General features: G+C 37.1%; 1 protein-coding gene across 2 annotated transcripts in view; it reads right to left on the bottom strand.

Moving 5' to 3' along the window:
• Window positions 1-3,012: 3,012 nt before the first annotated feature.
• Window positions 3,013-17,514, bottom strand: part of LRP12 (LDL receptor related protein 12) — a 74,243-nt gene continuing 59,741 nt past the window's right edge. For both annotated transcript variants that reach the window (XM_032415600.1, XM_032415599.1), the window contains 4 exons: window positions 16,981-17,183; window positions 14,078-15,182; window positions 12,413-12,545; window positions 3,013-7,362 (listed from right to left, as the gene is read on the bottom strand). In XM_032415600.1, coding sequence (XP_032271491.1) covers window positions 6,496-7,362; window positions 12,413-12,545; window positions 14,078-15,182; window positions 16,981-17,183 — 2,308 coding nt within the window. In that variant the 3' untranslated portion in view covers window positions 3,013-6,495. The remainder of the gene's footprint in view (window positions 7,363-12,412; window positions 12,546-14,077; window positions 15,183-16,980; window positions 17,184-17,514) is intronic.

Here is a 17,514-nt window from a genome sequence, read left to right on the forward strand (position 1 = left end):
TGAAACTATTCACTGGCAAGTTAGTGTTTCTTATGTATCAGATACTGTGCTGTGGTAATTACAGATGCCACAAATTCTTTGCTATGTCCACTATTGAGAGTGGAGTCTATCACTTTCTGTTGGGCTGGCCTCAGTGACTTGTTTGACTACATACAGGAGGTGACATCCTGAACCTTCTGAGACTAGGTCATAAGAAGACTTGCAGCTTCGGCAGGTGCTTGGAACACTCATTCTTGGATCCCAATTTCCATATTGTAAGGAAACACAAGCAGCCCTTGGAGAGGCCCACATGGAGAGGCTCCAAGCCTCCTGGCTGGTGGCCCTGGCTGAGCTCCCAGCCAACAGCCAGCACAGACTTGTCAATCATAGGTGAGCTCTTTTGGGAGTATGTCCTGCAGCCCCCGTGGATGCCAAGAGCAGGATGGACCAATTCCACTGAGCGCTGCCCAAGTTATTGATTTGTGAGCAAACTGAATAACTTGTGGTTGCTTTAAGCATAAAGTTTGTTACACAGCAATAGATGACCAAAACATGTGCAAAGGCCTTTACAAATGTTATCTTAATTTATTCCTCACAATCTTATGAGGTAGCTATTATTGTCCTTATTTTAAAACAAGGAAGCTGAGGCTCAGTGAGTTTGTAAGTAATCCAGGTCTGTTAGCTCCAATTTGAAGATGGGTATTTTTCTTTACTGATATTACTTCATTTTATGATTCATCTCATTCACAAGATGACTGTTGAGTCAGACAAGACTAAGTAAGGTCAATTCTTTGTTTTGTGCTTATTATTGTGTCCTTGGGTAGATGAAAGTAATATGTAGTTTATATTACAGAGGACTGTGAAGATCCAAAGATACATACAAAAGACTTGGCAAACGGTAGGCACTCAACAATGGGTAAATAAGTGCTTTGAGGATTCTTTCCTATGATGAAAAAGCAGTTGGTGGTAGAGGACTTAGAAATGGCCTTCAAAAACAAAACAGAGGATCATAGGGGAAGAGGGGAAAAAATAAAACAAGATGAAATCAGAGACAGACAAACTGTAAGAGACTTAATCATAGGAAACAAACAGGGTTGCTGGAGGGGAGTCGGGGGGGATGGCGTAACTGGGCGATGGACATTAAGGAGGGCACGTGATGTAATGAACACTGGACATTATATTAGACTGATGAATCACTGACCTCTACCTCTGAAACTAATAATACATTATATGTTAATTAATTGAGTTTAAATTTAAAAATGTTAAAAAAATGGTCTTTGATAGTGTGAACATGGGATACACTCATTTAGGTCAGGTATGTGTCAAAATATGTCAAAAGAATGACCTTTAAAAAAAATCCTTAATATCACATAATGGTTAAACCATGTATGCATAGATGGTTTGTAAGATATAAATACATATTTCATTGAAGTTGAAAACATTCTTGATTAGTCAGCTATGTCTGTTACTTCCCTTTTATTTTTATTATTTATTTTTTTTATTTTAGTTACTTCCTTTTTAAAGATTCCTTCCAGTTCTAAAATTCTGTGAATTTTACTTTGCCTCATTCTACCTTGAATGTTGAGGACCTTAGAAAAAAGTGTAATCAACCAACATCCAACCCATGCCAATATCCACAAGCAATTTGTAATTTGTATGCTATTTATTTTTTTCACATAAGGAAGCTATTTCTGAACAAGGGTGCAGTTATTCTGAGAACCAGCCTTTCTCTCTACTGCCTGCTTCTATTAATTTTTAAACAGGGTGAGTAAAACAGGTCCTATGAAGTTGCTGTCATCTTCTCTCTTGAAGTTCAGGAGCAAGGGTGTGAAGGAAAGAGCAAGCAGCTAGAAGGGAGCAGCAGTAAGGTAAACTCTTGTAAACATCACTCAATGAATACCTAGCATATTGAATGTACAGTACTCTTTTTAACCTGTCTTGCCCATTTACTTCCAGCTTAACAGTGGATGATGGTGGTAAGCAGCAGTAGAGACTAAAACCTCAACAGCTTGTAGAAAGACCCCCCTTCATCCTATGCTTATGTTCTCAGTCCTGGCTGATTAACATAAGGGCTGGGGCCTAAGGCAGGGCTGGGGCCCATAGAACCCTAACACAGTCTCTTTGGTTTCTAGTCTCTTCCAAATTAATCCTGGAACTGTGATAGATTGAGACAAGACAAAGTACTGTGGAGAAGATCTAAACAACATGATAAATCTGAGTAATATCTACTAAGATCTGTATCCTTTAAACAGAGAATACATTTTTTAAAAGTGTTCCTGGAACATTTTAAAAATTGAGAAAGAACAATAAACTCCTCAAATCTCTGCAAATAATACACATAACATTTTCTGATCTTGATGCCATAAAAATGAAAATTAATACAAGAATCAGAAAACAAAACTATTACACCAAAAATCCCATTATCTGAGAAAAAAAGAGCAAAGAAAAAAGGAAAAAACTTTCTTCTGTAAAACAACTTTTGGATTAAAGAGGAAATGAATACTGAAACTTCGAAACACATAGAATATAAAAGTAATGGCAACACCAATACATCTAAGTGCTCAGCTTAAGCAGTGCTCAGAATTAAGTCTACACCTTAAATCTCATATTAATAATTAGGAAATAAAAATGAATGAATGAAGTTCTAACTCAAGGAGTTAGGGAAAAAATGAACTAAGAAAAGCAAAAAGTGGGAAATTTACTAAAGTGAAAGTCAGTTAATTGGAAAACAGAAAAATCATAGAATAGAGACATTCAAAACATAAGACTCTGGGAGAAACAAACAAAAAATGTTTTTGTTTTGTTTTTCTAAAGATTTTATTTATTTGACAGAGAGAGACACAGTGAGAGAGGGAACACAAGCAGGGGCAGCGGGAGAGGGAGAAGCAGGCTTCCCGCCGACCAGGGAGCCTGATGCAGGGCTCGATCCCAGGACCCTGGGATCATGACCCAAGCTGAAGGCAGACACTTAATGCCTGAGCCACCCAGGCGCCCCAAACAAAAAATGTTTTAAAAGGTCAACTTTTAGCTATCTTAATTAAGAAAATAAAGGAGCAAACATAATAAACAAGGGAGAGCCACATGCACAAATGAGAAAGAGATAACTCTGCTCAACTCTAGGCAACTAAATTTGAAAACCTGGGTGAAATGGATGACTTATGATCTCAGTTAAGATACAAAAACTACACAGACCAATTACCACAGAAGATACCGACAAAATTGTCAAAGAGCTATTTGCCAAACATCCATCAGGCCCAGATAATTTCACTGAAATTTTAAGGAACATTCATTCCAATGCAATTTAAACTGTTCCAGAGCAAAGGAAGTCTGTAAATTCTCCAGCATAAAATTAATAACCAGACCTCCTAAAGACAGCACACACAAACTATAGACTAATCTCATTGATGAATAGTTGCAAATACCCGAAATAAAATATAATTCTAGCAATATATTAAAATAATACACACGGCCAAGTAGTTTATTTCAGTAATGAAAGAATGGTTCAAAATTACAAAATATATTAATAAAATTCATATTAAAAGATGAAAGGAGAAAAAATCATATGATCATCTCCATAGTGATAAGGCATGTGATAAAATTCAACATGCATTCTTGGCTTTTTATAACATAGGGATCAATGGATACTCCTTAACATGGTTAACTATATATTTAACATGTTCTAGAAGTACTAGACAATGCAATTAAAATGTAAAGAGGTATGCAAACTGGAAGATACAATTGTGTAACTGGAAAACACAATATAAATAATATTACTAACTATAAGAAAATGGCAGGCTGGTAGGTGGGTAGAAAATTAATAAACAGAAAGGACTTCCTTAATATTGGTATCAAAACCAATGAGATTCCGAAGATTAAACTCTTAAGAACATGTAAGAGCTCTATAAAGTAAAATGTGAAACATGTCTGAAGGAAACAACAATAAAAAAAAAAGGCTTGAATGAATGGGCACCATTTTTAGATAGATACCATGATTAAGACAGAAGATTTAACATGATAGATGTCAAATTTTCCTAGGTTAATTTATAAAACTAAGTGTCCCCCCCGCTCCCCGGCAAAAGTACTAATGGCTTGTGAAACTCAGTAGGTCGATTCTAAAGTTCAAATAGAAAAATAAGAATATTTGAAATATTTAAACATTAGTTATTAAGACAGTGTAGGACTAGTATAGAAAAAGAAGGGTAGATCAATTGAAGAGAATAGGAGTCTAGAAATATATCCAAGTAATATGTAAATTATATGATAAAAGCATCATTTCAAATAGTAAGGAAAGAATGTATTATTTAATAAAGAGCTTCAGGATAAAATTAACTGGGGGAATAATGGAGCCTTGAATTCAGGATAGATTGTGATTTAAATGGAAAAAATCAGTAACAGAAATACCCAACTTTAGTTTTAATATTCAAACTCAAATAGATACATTTTTCCCTTAAAAAAAGGTGCAGAAAAAATATGTATAGTATGTTACAATTTGTATTGTCATATATGGCCTTTATACATATGGATACATTTATGTATCTACATGGTATCTATCTCTGGAGGGGTATACAGAATCTGGTGTGGTACTTAACTCTTTGGAAAGGAACTAAAGGATGGGTGTCAGGGATAGGGGAGAGACTTACTTTGTACTGTTTGAACCAGGAAGATGTGTGTGTTAATTAAAAAAAGATTTTAAGACATGCCAAAAACAAAACCAAGAAACCTATATAATATAGTATATTATTAGTAGGACCTAAATAAGATTAATTAGGTAATGCAAATTCTGCCAGGAAAATATTCTATAGGGGTCTGAAATGCATCTGAAAATCATATAAAAAGAGAACTGATTGAGTTATTGCATCTTCTAAGAAACATTAATTAAGAAGCAGTGTTCTCAAAGGCAAATTTATTCAGTTCCTTAGGAATTTCGACCCTCGAGTGCTGGTGTAACCTACTACTTTACTATAAAGTGGTTAAGGAAGACTATCCACCCTTCATTTTTTTCTTCTAGACACACTGCATATCTTATGGCCTGAATCTGTGTATGCACAAAAATGCAACAAAAATAAACAGCAACTCTGATTTAAAAAGTACCTCAAGGCAATACAAAAAAAAGTGATTTTAATTTTTGATACATATTAAAACATTTCAGTCAGTTCTTCCTGACAGCATAACACGACAAATACACAAGACCTCAAACATGCTTTAAAATGACATTCAGCAAAGTACTGAAAATTTAATAAATAGCAATAATCACACACAAATACGTTTTTTCATACTCAATCATTAAGCTACTAAAACAGACAGCTAAAGAATAAATAAACAAGAATTGACAATAAAAAAATATGCGGGGTTTGCAATTCATTCTACTTAAAAAGGGGGGGTGGATCTGAATGATTTCTTAATTTGCTTTTTGACATGTAGCACGATCCCCCCATGAATAAAATATATTGAAAATCACTCTTACAATAATGCAGTCTTTAAATACAACAAATAAATATGAAACCAGCAAAGCAATTTCAAGTTGTAATAAAAATGCCCCCCCCCAAAGCTATGGAAATATATAGTCATTGTGATAGCAAATGACAGTATTTAAAGTGATAGTGCTTGTGCACTAAACTCATCTGTGACCTTGATATGATTTTAGTGCAAATCCCTAGGGTCCAATACAAGCATAACCCTGTACCAGGGAAGGACATTACCAGTTGGAACTTATCTTGTACAATTTTTGTACATATTTTATAAAGTTCAAGATTTAATGCATAGTAGAGTATCTTCATCTGTTTAATTCTGTCCCTAAATAGAGATGAAAAAAGAAATGACTTGGGATTTTACCATTTGGTTTGTACCATATTAGAGTATTAAAGTCAACATTAGAAAATCTATAAAAGTTTTGTTTTTGCCATTAATTTATCTAACTCTATCTAAATTTCACATCACTGAATGTTAAACATAAGAGAAAAATTTTTAGACAAGGTTTTTCCCTTTGACAAGCTCATATTATGATGAAATCCAATAATATTTAGACAAATGTTATACAAATAAAAACACAGGTGAATATAAGGGGCCTTTTTTTGTACATTAACAGCCTTAACATCTGGTATATTAAGTTGCAAGATGTATTGGCAAACAGCATAAAGGGTTCAATGAAATGAAGGTACTGTTTTGTACAAACAAATGTTTTAACATAGGAGAGAGAAACTGACAGTCAAATGAGTTTCAGCAGCCATACTTCTACTGTGAACTACAGTACCAGGATAAAAACAATTAGAGACAAATGGAAGAACATTATTGAACAATATGAATACATAATGCAATTTTAGCTGCTAAAATAGTAAACTCTAAAGTTCATAGAGTTACAAGTTGTTTAATTTAACCATGCAGGCTAACATATGATAATAGGAAATCACCCTGCATCTTTTTTGTTTTTAAATTAAAACTAGTTTAATTGTAAAGTTACAAAACAATGAATGGATATTGCTCCAATTTGTACACGATCCCCCTCGCTGCGATCCGTACCTAACAAAGTAACAAAGCCTCATCATCACTCGTCTCCTGTTTCAGTGTTACTTCCAAGCAAGTGTCCGGTATCTGGGCGGTGTGGACAATCCCACAGCGCTCACAGGGGCCGTCTCGATTACTTGGCCTCACTCCAGGGTTTGTTGCGCTGTATGGCTGTCTAAACCCTTGTCCTTGATCTGAGGCAAGATCGAGAAGAGGTCTGGAGCAGTCGTTCACATCAAAGTCTGAAGCTCCATCAGAAACTGGAATCAGCATTTCGACATCATCATCTTCTTCTCTTCCATGTGCCCCATTATCAAGCTGTCTCAAAGGACTCTGGTTCTGATTTATAGAGCTGGATCGCCCTAATGTAAAACGTACCCAGCGCAGCCCCTGAGTCATACGACTGAGTGCACTTGTGAGCTGGTGACGGGCTGGACTCACACCCGGGGGCTCCACACTTGTTGCATCCCTTCCATTCTCTGTGTGACCACCTCGGGTACTCTGAGTTGAGGAACTTCCACTTGCTCCCACTGTTGCTTCGACGGCTGTTGTGGGAGGGACTTTCTGGGGCAAAGGAGCTGCAACCCCACCAGATGCTCCTGCCATATCTCTTCTCTCATTTTCTGTGTCTGTGTCGTCGGACTCCACGGAAAACAGACTTCTGTGAGTATGATTTCTTTCAGGTTCTCTGCTGGTACTCTGACTAGGGACGACCTCATCTCCATCTGCTGAGACCAAAGCCAATGACCCTGAATGACGTGATCTTGCAAAATTAAAAATACGATTCCAAATGTTGCTGGATCTGCCTGCCATCGGAAGCCTGATTGAAGTAAATCCAAGCTGAGATCGTACCGCTAGCCTCAGGTTTTCCAAAACAGAAGCCTACAAAAAAAAAAAAAAGAGATCTTAAGATAGCTAACAATGAAGTGTGAAAATAGAAAGCACCCTTTGAATAAGAATGTGTTGTGGTTAAAGATGCTATTATTGATTGTTAGGGTCTATGAAGGATGAATTAAATTCTCTCATCTATATAGGTTCACCCTACTACAGAATCTAATCTATAACTTATACCATTGTTCACTTGCTTTAGATTTTCTTGACACTTCACTATTTATATATGTGACTTTAAAGTGATGTTTAATATCAGTTACAACTATTTTATTTTAAAACTGCACATTGTAATCCAATTCTTTTTTTTTTTTTAAAGATTTTATTTATTTATTTGATAGAGAGAAAGACAGCAAGAGAGGGAACACAAGCAGGGGGAGTGGGAGAGGGAGAAGCAGGCTTCCCGTGGAACAGGGAGCCTGATGTGGGGCTCGATCCCAGGACCCTGGGATCATGACCTGAGCTGAAGGCAGACGCTTAATGACTGAGCCACCCAGGCGCCCCCTGTAATCCAATTCTAAAAGTGTACCAAAGCTGAAAAACAAAATTATTTGATACTTCTCTAGCTAGGAAGGTAAACTAGGCCCTTTATCTGTTTTACATTTTTTTTTTTTTTTTAAAGATTTTATTTATTTGTTTGAGAGAGAGACGCAGCGAGAGAGGGAACACAAGCAGGGGGAGTGGGAGAGGGAGAAGCAGGCCCCCCGTGGAGCAGGGAGCCCGATGTGGGGCTCGATCCCAGGACCCTGGGATCATGACCTGAGCCGAAGGCAGACGCTTAACGACTGAGCCACCCAGGCGCCCCTAATTTTTTTTTTTTTTAAACATAGAACAAGTCAGATTTGATTTACAAGACTGAAGCTTTCTAAAACATGTGAAAGTTATATTGCACAGTTGGTTCTCAAGGATTTGTTGGACACTGAAGATCGATTTTTATTGTCATAAATAAGAGAATTAATTAATTTGTAATACAGCACAGGAAACAAGCTAAAAAAAATTTGCTTATAGCACTACACAATGGTATTTGAGACATCTGGACTCTTCTCGGTCTTCAAAGATTAAGTTTTATTTTCTACAGCTTAGCGTTAAGCATAAATTATCATATCCTTTGAAAATTTACTTTTTCCTAGATGAATACATTTATGGATTATTTTTAAGACATACAACATTTATTTAAAACAGTCTTCAAGCTCCATCTAGTGGTTATAAAAAGGAGTATTCAAACTTGGAACAGACAGAGTTTTCATTTGTGGCATCTGGTATTTAAAACACAGTATTTCCAGGAAAGGATGGTGAGTTGATGTACTCCCTTTTCAATGATGATATAATTTCCCTCTGCCAAAATGAATAGCTCCTGCCTTTACCCTCATAGAAGAAAAGAGGGAAAAGAAAGATGTGATAGCATGGCTCTTCATCTCTCTTCAAGATGGGTATTAAATTTACTTGTAAAACATAAACTCAGGAATTTAATTCAGAGAAAGCAAAGAAACTACTTTCACAGGAATATTGAATAATCTAGCCTTAGTAAAGCACAGATTGTCAATAAGAAATCTGAGTATCAGCATACATAGATTTGCTATACAAATGAGTTGAGATTTTTCACCAATTAAGAAGTACCTAATGGAGCACTGGGTGTCATACGCAAACAATAAATCATGGAACACTACATCAAAAACTAATGATGTAATGTATGGTGATTAACATAATATAATAAATTAAAAAAAATGTTAAAAAAAGTACCTAATTATAAATTAAAAAAAGAAAAAAAAAAGGTTCACATCCTTAAGGAACTTCTCTATAAATGTGGTCCTCACCATTAGCACTCAAGTTCTAAGGCTTTTGTGTGAGCCCTATGTTACGCCCAGCAACGAACAGAAGGCTCTGCAGATAAGCTTCTCTTTTATGCAGCTCTCATCAAGATCAACAATGCTGACTTCCACATTACAGTCTGTCACAGTGAGGTGAAGCCCTCTACTTAGTTAAAAGTCTGTTTAATTAAAATTAATTTAACATTAGATTCTATAAGGGGATCTCATGAATGTTTTAGGAATAATTTTATATACTTCTTCAGTTTATGATGCAGAAGAAAGCATTCTTTAGAAAGCATTTCTATTTTTGAATGAGGCAGTAATTTAGAATATTATTTTTCTTTTTAAAAACTCTTATGAAAATTTAAGAATTACCAAACGTTTTAAACTTGAAGGTTTATCTCATAAGCTGAATAAAATCTAGCTTACTATTCATAAATGTACTTTATTTTAAAACTTTGTTGAAGTAGAATTTCCTCATAAGGGTAAATTATAAATCTAAAGAATGGTGTAGTACGTAGTAAAGAATTAAACCTTACCCAGATGAGGTCTGACTTTTGCCCTCTGCTTCTGGGATGTGATCTCTAAGCCCTTACAATGTCATCTCTGACAGGGGTGTCCTTGCCTGGGGCCTTGGGCCAGACAGATACGGAGACCGCTGTGTCTGAGGGGGAGGCTCGAAGCCACACCAGCAATGTGATGCAGGGTAGGTGCTCTGGGTCAGCAGTATCAGTCAAACTCTGCAGGGGCTGGAGACAGATCAGCCATATGTGCAGTTAATCACATCTCTGGGTTGGAGCCCCAGTAAAAACTCTGGAGGCCGAGTCTTGGGTGAGCTTCCCTACTTGGCAGTATTCTGTGCACACTGTCATACACCTGTGTTGAGAGAGTAACACTGTCTTGACTTTATGGGGAGAGGAGAACTGGAAGATCTGTGTTTGGTACTCTCCTGAACCCTGTTCTATGTGTCTTTTCCTTTGGCTGATTTAATCTAGGTCCTTCCCTGTACTTAACCATAACCATGAGTATAACAGCTTTCAGTGGGTTCTGAGTCCATGTAGTGAACTGTCAAAACTAAAAATCATTTTGGGAACCCCTGAACTTGTAATTTCTATAAAGATGAGAGCTGCCTTGTGTAGACTGTGCTTCCTCTAACTCCACAATTAGCTAAACTCTTGAAGGCAGCCTCAGGGTGGAGGGGTGGTGGGTGGCAGATGGTGGAGTGGGTGGGTGGGTGGGTGGAATTAACCACTGTTTGAGTTCCTACCTAAAAAGAAACCTTCCACATGGTCAAAAGAATATAGCTTTTTCCTATTTTGCACACAAAATTCCAACCAGTGGAACTTCTGAATTGTTTACTTAGCAAATTACATCCAGAGAAATGTTTTTAAAACTATAAATTCTCACCAAATATTTCCTAAAAGACCCAAATAAAGGTGACAGATTGTAATCAGAAATCTTATTTACCAGAAATTAGATCACTGGGATTTTTGCACAGAATTAGATCACTGGGAAAACAATGTTTATCAATTTTTATGAGTATTTCTGGATGAATTTACATTTTTAAATGTATACATCCTTATGCCTTAATTTTTTAAAGATCTATTTATTTATTTGAGAGAGAGAGAGAGAGAGAGAGAGTGCGCATGTGCATGGGGGTGGGGGAGCACAGAGGGCGAGGGAGAGAGAGAATCTCCAGCAGACTCTCCACTGAGCAAGGAGCCGGATGTGGGGATTGATCCCATGACCCTGAGATCATGACCTGAGCCGAAATTAAGAGTCAGACACTTGACCAACTGAGCCACCCAGGAGTCATAAGGGTAAGGTCCTTATACCTTTATGAACCCTGGTATAATTTAAGCTTTGAAAAAGAAATTATATATAATATATGTATATTATATAATATGTATTATATAATGTAATATATTATTTATTTATTTTTAGTAGGCTCCAAGCCCAGAATGGAGAACATTATGGGGCTTAAACTCACGACCCTGAGATCGAGGCCTGAGCTGAGAGCTGCCTTGTGTAGACTGTGCTTCCTCTAACTCCACAATTGGCTAAACTCTTGAAGGCAGCCCTTTTCCTATTTTGCACACAAAATTCCAACCAGTGGAACTTCTGAATTGTTTACTTAGCAAATTACAAATTACATTACTTAGCAAATTACATCTAACTTCCTCTAACTCCACAATTGGCTAAACTCTTGAAGGCAGCCTCAGGGTAGAGAACATTATGGGGGTTAAACTCACGACCCTGAGATCAAGACCTGAGCTGAGATCAAGAGTCCAACACTTGACTGACTGAGCCACCTACCCAGTCGTTCCTGAAAAAGAAATTTTTTAAATGCTGATAGAAATTTAAAGAATTCAGAAACATTAATCAAGAATGAGTTACTATTTAAAGAAAATGATATGAATTCTTAAACACTATAAAATCTAGTTGTGAAGAAGTTTTCCCTTGAGTCAGGTGGAAATGTTAACTTCATTGCAATTACTTTTATTATTAACTAGTTAACCAGCATGTTACTAATATGTTACTAGTCACTATTTAAAGAAAATAGTATGAATTCTTAAACACTGTAAAATCTAGCTATGAAGAAGTTTTCCCTCAAGTCAGGTGGAAATGTTATTTAATTACAATTACTTTTACTTATTAACTCGTTAATCTAGCATGATACTAATACAGCATACTAATTTTATTTTTTATTTTATTTATTTTATTTATTTTATTTTTTAAAGATTTTATTTATTTATTTGACAAAGAGAGACACAGCGAGAGAGGGAACACAAGCAAGGGGGAGTGGGAGAGGGAGAAGCAGGCTTCCCGCGGAGCAGAGAGCCCGATATGGGACTCGATCTCAGGACCCTGGGACCATGACCTGAGCCGAAGGCAGTTGCTTAACAACTGAGCCACCCAGGCGCCCCAGCATACTAATTTTAACAATCTTCCAGATGTTTAGTTCAAATAGAAAATAACTTACCAAACTTTACTTCTGAATTTTAATGCACCAAATCATCCTAAACAGTAAAATGCTTAAGAATCACATAACTAAATCAGAAGAATGAAAAACTGATTTTGTAGCATTTGTTAAAATACAATGAAACAATTAAAATTTCAAATCCTCCATATATTTAATCCTTGACTTGACTGCAAAAATTATGACAAAGTTCCTTTATCATATATACAAATATATAATTCATTTTATGAAACAGAAATCATAAAATGCAACATACCTGATTAGGTGAACAAACAGGAAAATCTTCAACTGGTGGAATTAAACCCTGAGCAATCAATTGTCCATAAGAGGGAGGAGCTTCTCTTCTTAGCAATTCTGCTTCCACTCTTGACAACTGTGTTTCAAATGACCTTTGAGAGAAAACAGAGGGATAAAAAGAGTTAAAAAAAAAAAAAAAGGGCAAGCCAAACTAATAATTTTTTAATCAGCAATGAAAACAATCTGAACCTTAATATATCTGACCACATTTAAAGCTTAGTCAACCTGCATTTATTGAATATCTATACCATTCCTACACTGAGAATACAAAGAAGAAGAAGACGGTCTATCCTCATGGGGCTTTATACTAAGAGCTTGGATCACTAAGTTTTAATGAATTAGAAATCCCCATAAAAGGTAAAGGTATTAGATCTTTTAACCCCTAAGAACATAAGGGGCTTTGGGTTTTAGGTGAAAGTAATCATCAAGTTCAACACATTTAGTTTACAGATGAGGAAAAAGAGTGAAATGAGTCGCCAATACACTTTCTGGCATAGCCTGTTCTTAAACTCAAGACCTCGGACTCTTCTTCGTTGAACTCTTATGCCGCAGTGTAGTAAAAAGTCTTCTGGCCATTTATACTTGCTCAAAGAAAAGATGCAGCATGATTACTTTGATTCTGTGCATCTATTAGCTTGGCTGTCTGGGACATGAAGGTCTTCACTGAATCTATTATCTGTAACTCTCCCGGAATGCAGGGTCATTGTCTCCACAATAGCCTCCTAAGGGACCTCTCTCTCTCTGCCAACAGCTTCTCCCAGGTCCAGTCTATCCTGCACCACATGGAAGAAAACCTTCCCTGAAGGTCACCCTTTAATACCTAACCATTTCTTACTGAGAACTCTTGATACATGGCCCTCAGGGTCCTCCACAACATGACACTGGTCCTGTGTTCTACGTTTTACCTTTTAGCCCTTCATATGTATCTTAGGCTCCAGACACACTGAGCGAGGTGTTACTTTTCCAAGCAATGCTGGGGATTCCTACTTCTGTGCCATTTTCCCAGGCTACTTCTTTCAACTACAATACCTTTTCCCTATCTACATTCTAGAGATTTCAAATGGCACTTCTTCAATAAAAGCCTTTCCACATCCCCTCATCAAATCAGGTATCTTTTGACTTTTATACCACTTTGTTTTGTAGCACTTACAGCATTTATATTTTTGTCATCTTATTCCACCCACCAATGGCTTCCTCCTAACTGTAAAGTGCCTGCCAGATTATGCCTTACTCATTTTTCTACTCATCTGTATAGTGCTGTGAACACAGTAGGGTCTCAAATATTTGCAACTGTTGAATTCATATTTATAAAAACACAGGTTTAAACATTACAAGTGAGAACTGCAGCTTGCAAAGTTCCTATAAAACAGATTAATCTGAAAACAGAAACTGGTAGATACAGGTTGGCTTTTCTCACCTCATAACTCTATTAGTTTTTAAAATGTGTTTAGCCTCTTGGGTCTTAATCTTTTCACACTCATTTCATAAATCATGAAAGATATTTATTTCCAAAAATAGTATAAAACCAAAGTCTATTGCTGATCGCGCTACAGTTCTATTGCAAATACCGGGACCATGGTTATTGTAGAAGGCACAGCCTCCATAGTTTTGTCCTGATACTGACCTTCGTTCAAACATTCTCAGAGAATAGAGCTTACAGGTACATCCCAATGCGATGACCAGTAACAGGCCACAGATAAGGCTCCCTATGACGGCTGCAGTGATGACTCTGGTAGGCACAATGACCGGGCAATTCTCCTCATCACTGCCATCGCCGCAGTCATCCTGAGAATCACACACCCAGCTTTCAAACACACAACGATTGTTTTTACAGTGAAAATTTCCCGGCTGGCAAAAAAAGCAGTTTTTTTCATCTGAGCCATTTGGGCAATGATTCTGGTAGTTGCAGCGATCAGAACGAGGATAACAGACTCCGTTTCGGGAACACGGGAATTCTTCCTTTTGGCACATGGTGCAGTTTATTTCATCCCTTCCGTTGGGGCAATGCCAGTACCCATCACAGCGCTGCTGTTCCGTGTAACACCCCCAGTTACCCCCACAGGGTATTTCCCAAGGCAAACAGAAGCCATCTACTTGGTAAGTGGCATTAAACCCCCTTGCAGCGTTCACTTTGTCGGCACAAAAATGGACCCTGATCTGTCCGGAAGAAGAAACAACTGTAAGAGGTGCATGAGAATCAAAAGCCGTTAAGACCCGCAAAAGCTTGTGTGGATTCTCCTCTAATCCATCGTAGATTTTGACGTAGTCGCCATAACCAGTACCGTCGAGTTTAAAGTCGGTGAAGCGTAAAATGACTTTACGATGATCGCCGGTGTCTATTAACCAGGTGCAGTTGCTTCCGGGAGGATAGAAATCTGGATAATTGGGAGAATTGAAAGTACCGTAGAAATATTTTAGCCACTGCCCGCAGGTCGGCATGTCACAGTCGATCTCGTCTCCGAGGTCCAGGCAGTCAATGTTGCCGTCGCATTTTAAAGATTCGGGGAGGCAAGTGTAAACCTTGGTGAACCGAGACAGACACTGGAACTGGTTGTAGGCACAGGGCTGGAAGGAAGCGGCCGTCGGGGGATGGGCTCCTCGGGCGCAGACCCCCTCGTCAGACCCGTCCCCGCACTCGTCCATGCCATTGCACCTCCAGGCTTCGGGGATGCACTTGCCGTTGCCACAGCGGAACTGATCGCAAGCACAGCTGGGTTCTTCAGATTTCCCTGCGAGGGCGTGGGGAGGACGGAGATGGAGAGGAAAGGAGGGAAAAACCATGCTCTTTTAAAAGATACAGAACAGCAAGTGGTATTTTTATAATAAACATTAACTAAGGCTAAGCGATAGGGGTTTAAAAAATCTTATTTTAAAAAATAGATTAGGTTCTAACAGCAAATTAATATTGACTCAACAAATTAATAGTGGCTCAACAATTCAATTTATTTTAAACACCTATTGTTTGTTCCACGAAGACGTTTGTATTTTGACCCAAAGTGAAGAGAACACAAACCGGGGGTTGCTGGAGGGGAGGTGGGTAAAGGGATGGCTTTAAATGGGTGATGGGTACTTGCTGTGAGGAGCACCGGGTGTTGTATGTAAGTGATGAATCACTAAATTCTCACCACTCCTGAAACCAACATTATGTTGTGTGTTAACCGGAATTAAAATAAAAACTTGAAAAAAAAAAAGGGAGGAGAACAATTCTGCTTTTGTAGAGAGCTATTTTACTGCAGAACATTTAGTAATCTAAGATACATGAGCCAATAGACTATACTGCCTAAAATTTTTAAATAATTTATTGTATAAACATCATTAGAATGACAGACATATTGAAATAAAGAAAAATTCATCCATAATAATCACCTTTCCAAATCAATTTTTTCATATTTTTCATATTCTTTTCTAGTTCTTGTTTATATATATATATTTTGCACAAAAGCAAAACACTGCATGAATCTCAGCTAAAGGTATAAATTTATTTAGCAAAATAGTAAGGGGAGAGAGAGAGAAAAAAAACTTGAAATACCTATAAAATTCCAATTATTGTAGTGTACCATCCTAAATATACACCAATAAGGGGGTAGGGGAAGAAAATCAAACATTAGAGCCTTATGGTCCCCAAAACTAACAATGTTTATGACAATACTTACCTTTTAAAAAATTTTTATTTATTTATTTATTTTTTAAGATTTTATTTATTTATTTGACAGAGAGAGACACAGCTAGAGAGGGAACACAAGCAGGGAGAGTGGGAGAGGGAGAAGCAGGCTTCTTACAGAGCAGGGAGCCCGATGTGGGGCTCGATCCCAGGACCCTGGGATCATGACCTGAGCCGAAGGCAGACGCTCAACGACCGAGCCACCCAGGCGCCCCAATACTTACTTCTTCATTAACAACTTACTTATTGGTAAAGAGGAGACAGAAAATGTGCTTCAGAAGCTAAGTAAGTATTACAAAGACTGTGTTTGTAAGAAAAAAGAGAAAAAGCTGCATATTTGCTGAAAGACAATTACAAATTTTATAAGATGTAAAATGATTTTCAGCAAAAAGTATATATAATTCTAATACTCTGAGTCATTCACATATGTATGATCTGGTCACACTTTTTGAAAGAAAAGATTCAGAGTAGTATAAGAAGACTTCTGATACTACAAACCATGGAGGTGAAATGCAATGTCTTTTCTGTGAAGCTGTAAAGACAATGGTTAATTCAGACACACAAAAATACTTTCTGAAGTAACTTTCAGGATATCAGTAAACACTCGAGGGAAAAAAAGTTACTTTTAAAATAAATGTATTTAAATATTTAAAAAAGAAAGTTGACCTTAGTTTATAAAATTGATCATTTTATGAGAATATACAAAACACCTTTTTGAGACTGTGCTCTAAAGCACCTGAACCTTCTTCAATCTCAATAGCCTTGAGGCTAAATGGAAATTGTTTTAGAAGACTAGCCCCAAAGTGACTTGATACTTAACACCACAGAATTCTGTTCATTATCTTTTTTCTTTTTAAAAAACACACCTGAAAAATATGCCAGTCTGAAACCCTTCCTAGAGATACTGTCATCGGAATGGAACCTGATCCAGACGTGGTCTTGGGAAGAAATATATGGTGGTGGAACTGTCGAACCACAAGCTCTGTAACTTTCAATATTCTTGTACGTTTCTATCGTCAACCAGTCCAAACTGCATCTTCTGGACCCCTGAATATCAAAATCCTGAAAACTAGAAATAAAAAGTCAGAAAAGGCTATTAATAAGAGCAATTTTGGAAAAAATTTCATAATAATACAATATAACTGAGGACTTTATTATAAGCCTCCATATTCATTGATTGTCCTGGGTTTTCCAGGCATACAACCATTATCATCAGCAAACAATAACACTGTTTCTATGTTCCTAATGTTTATATCTTTTTCCCAGATTCTCAAACAGTACTTCTTCATATGTAATACCAGACTCCAAAATAATGCTAAAAAAAAATGGGTACTAGTTGGCACCTTGTTTCTTTTTCTTCTGTGTGTGTTTAGGAAGGACCACTTCTAATTCAGAATATC

The sequence above is a fragment of the Phoca vitulina genome, unplaced genomic scaffold, assembly GCF_004348235.1.
Source record: "Phoca vitulina isolate PV1807 unplaced genomic scaffold, GSC_HSeal_1.0 scaffold18, whole genome shotgun sequence".
Lineage (NCBI taxonomy): Eukaryota > Metazoa > Chordata > Mammalia > Carnivora > Phocidae > Phoca > Phoca vitulina.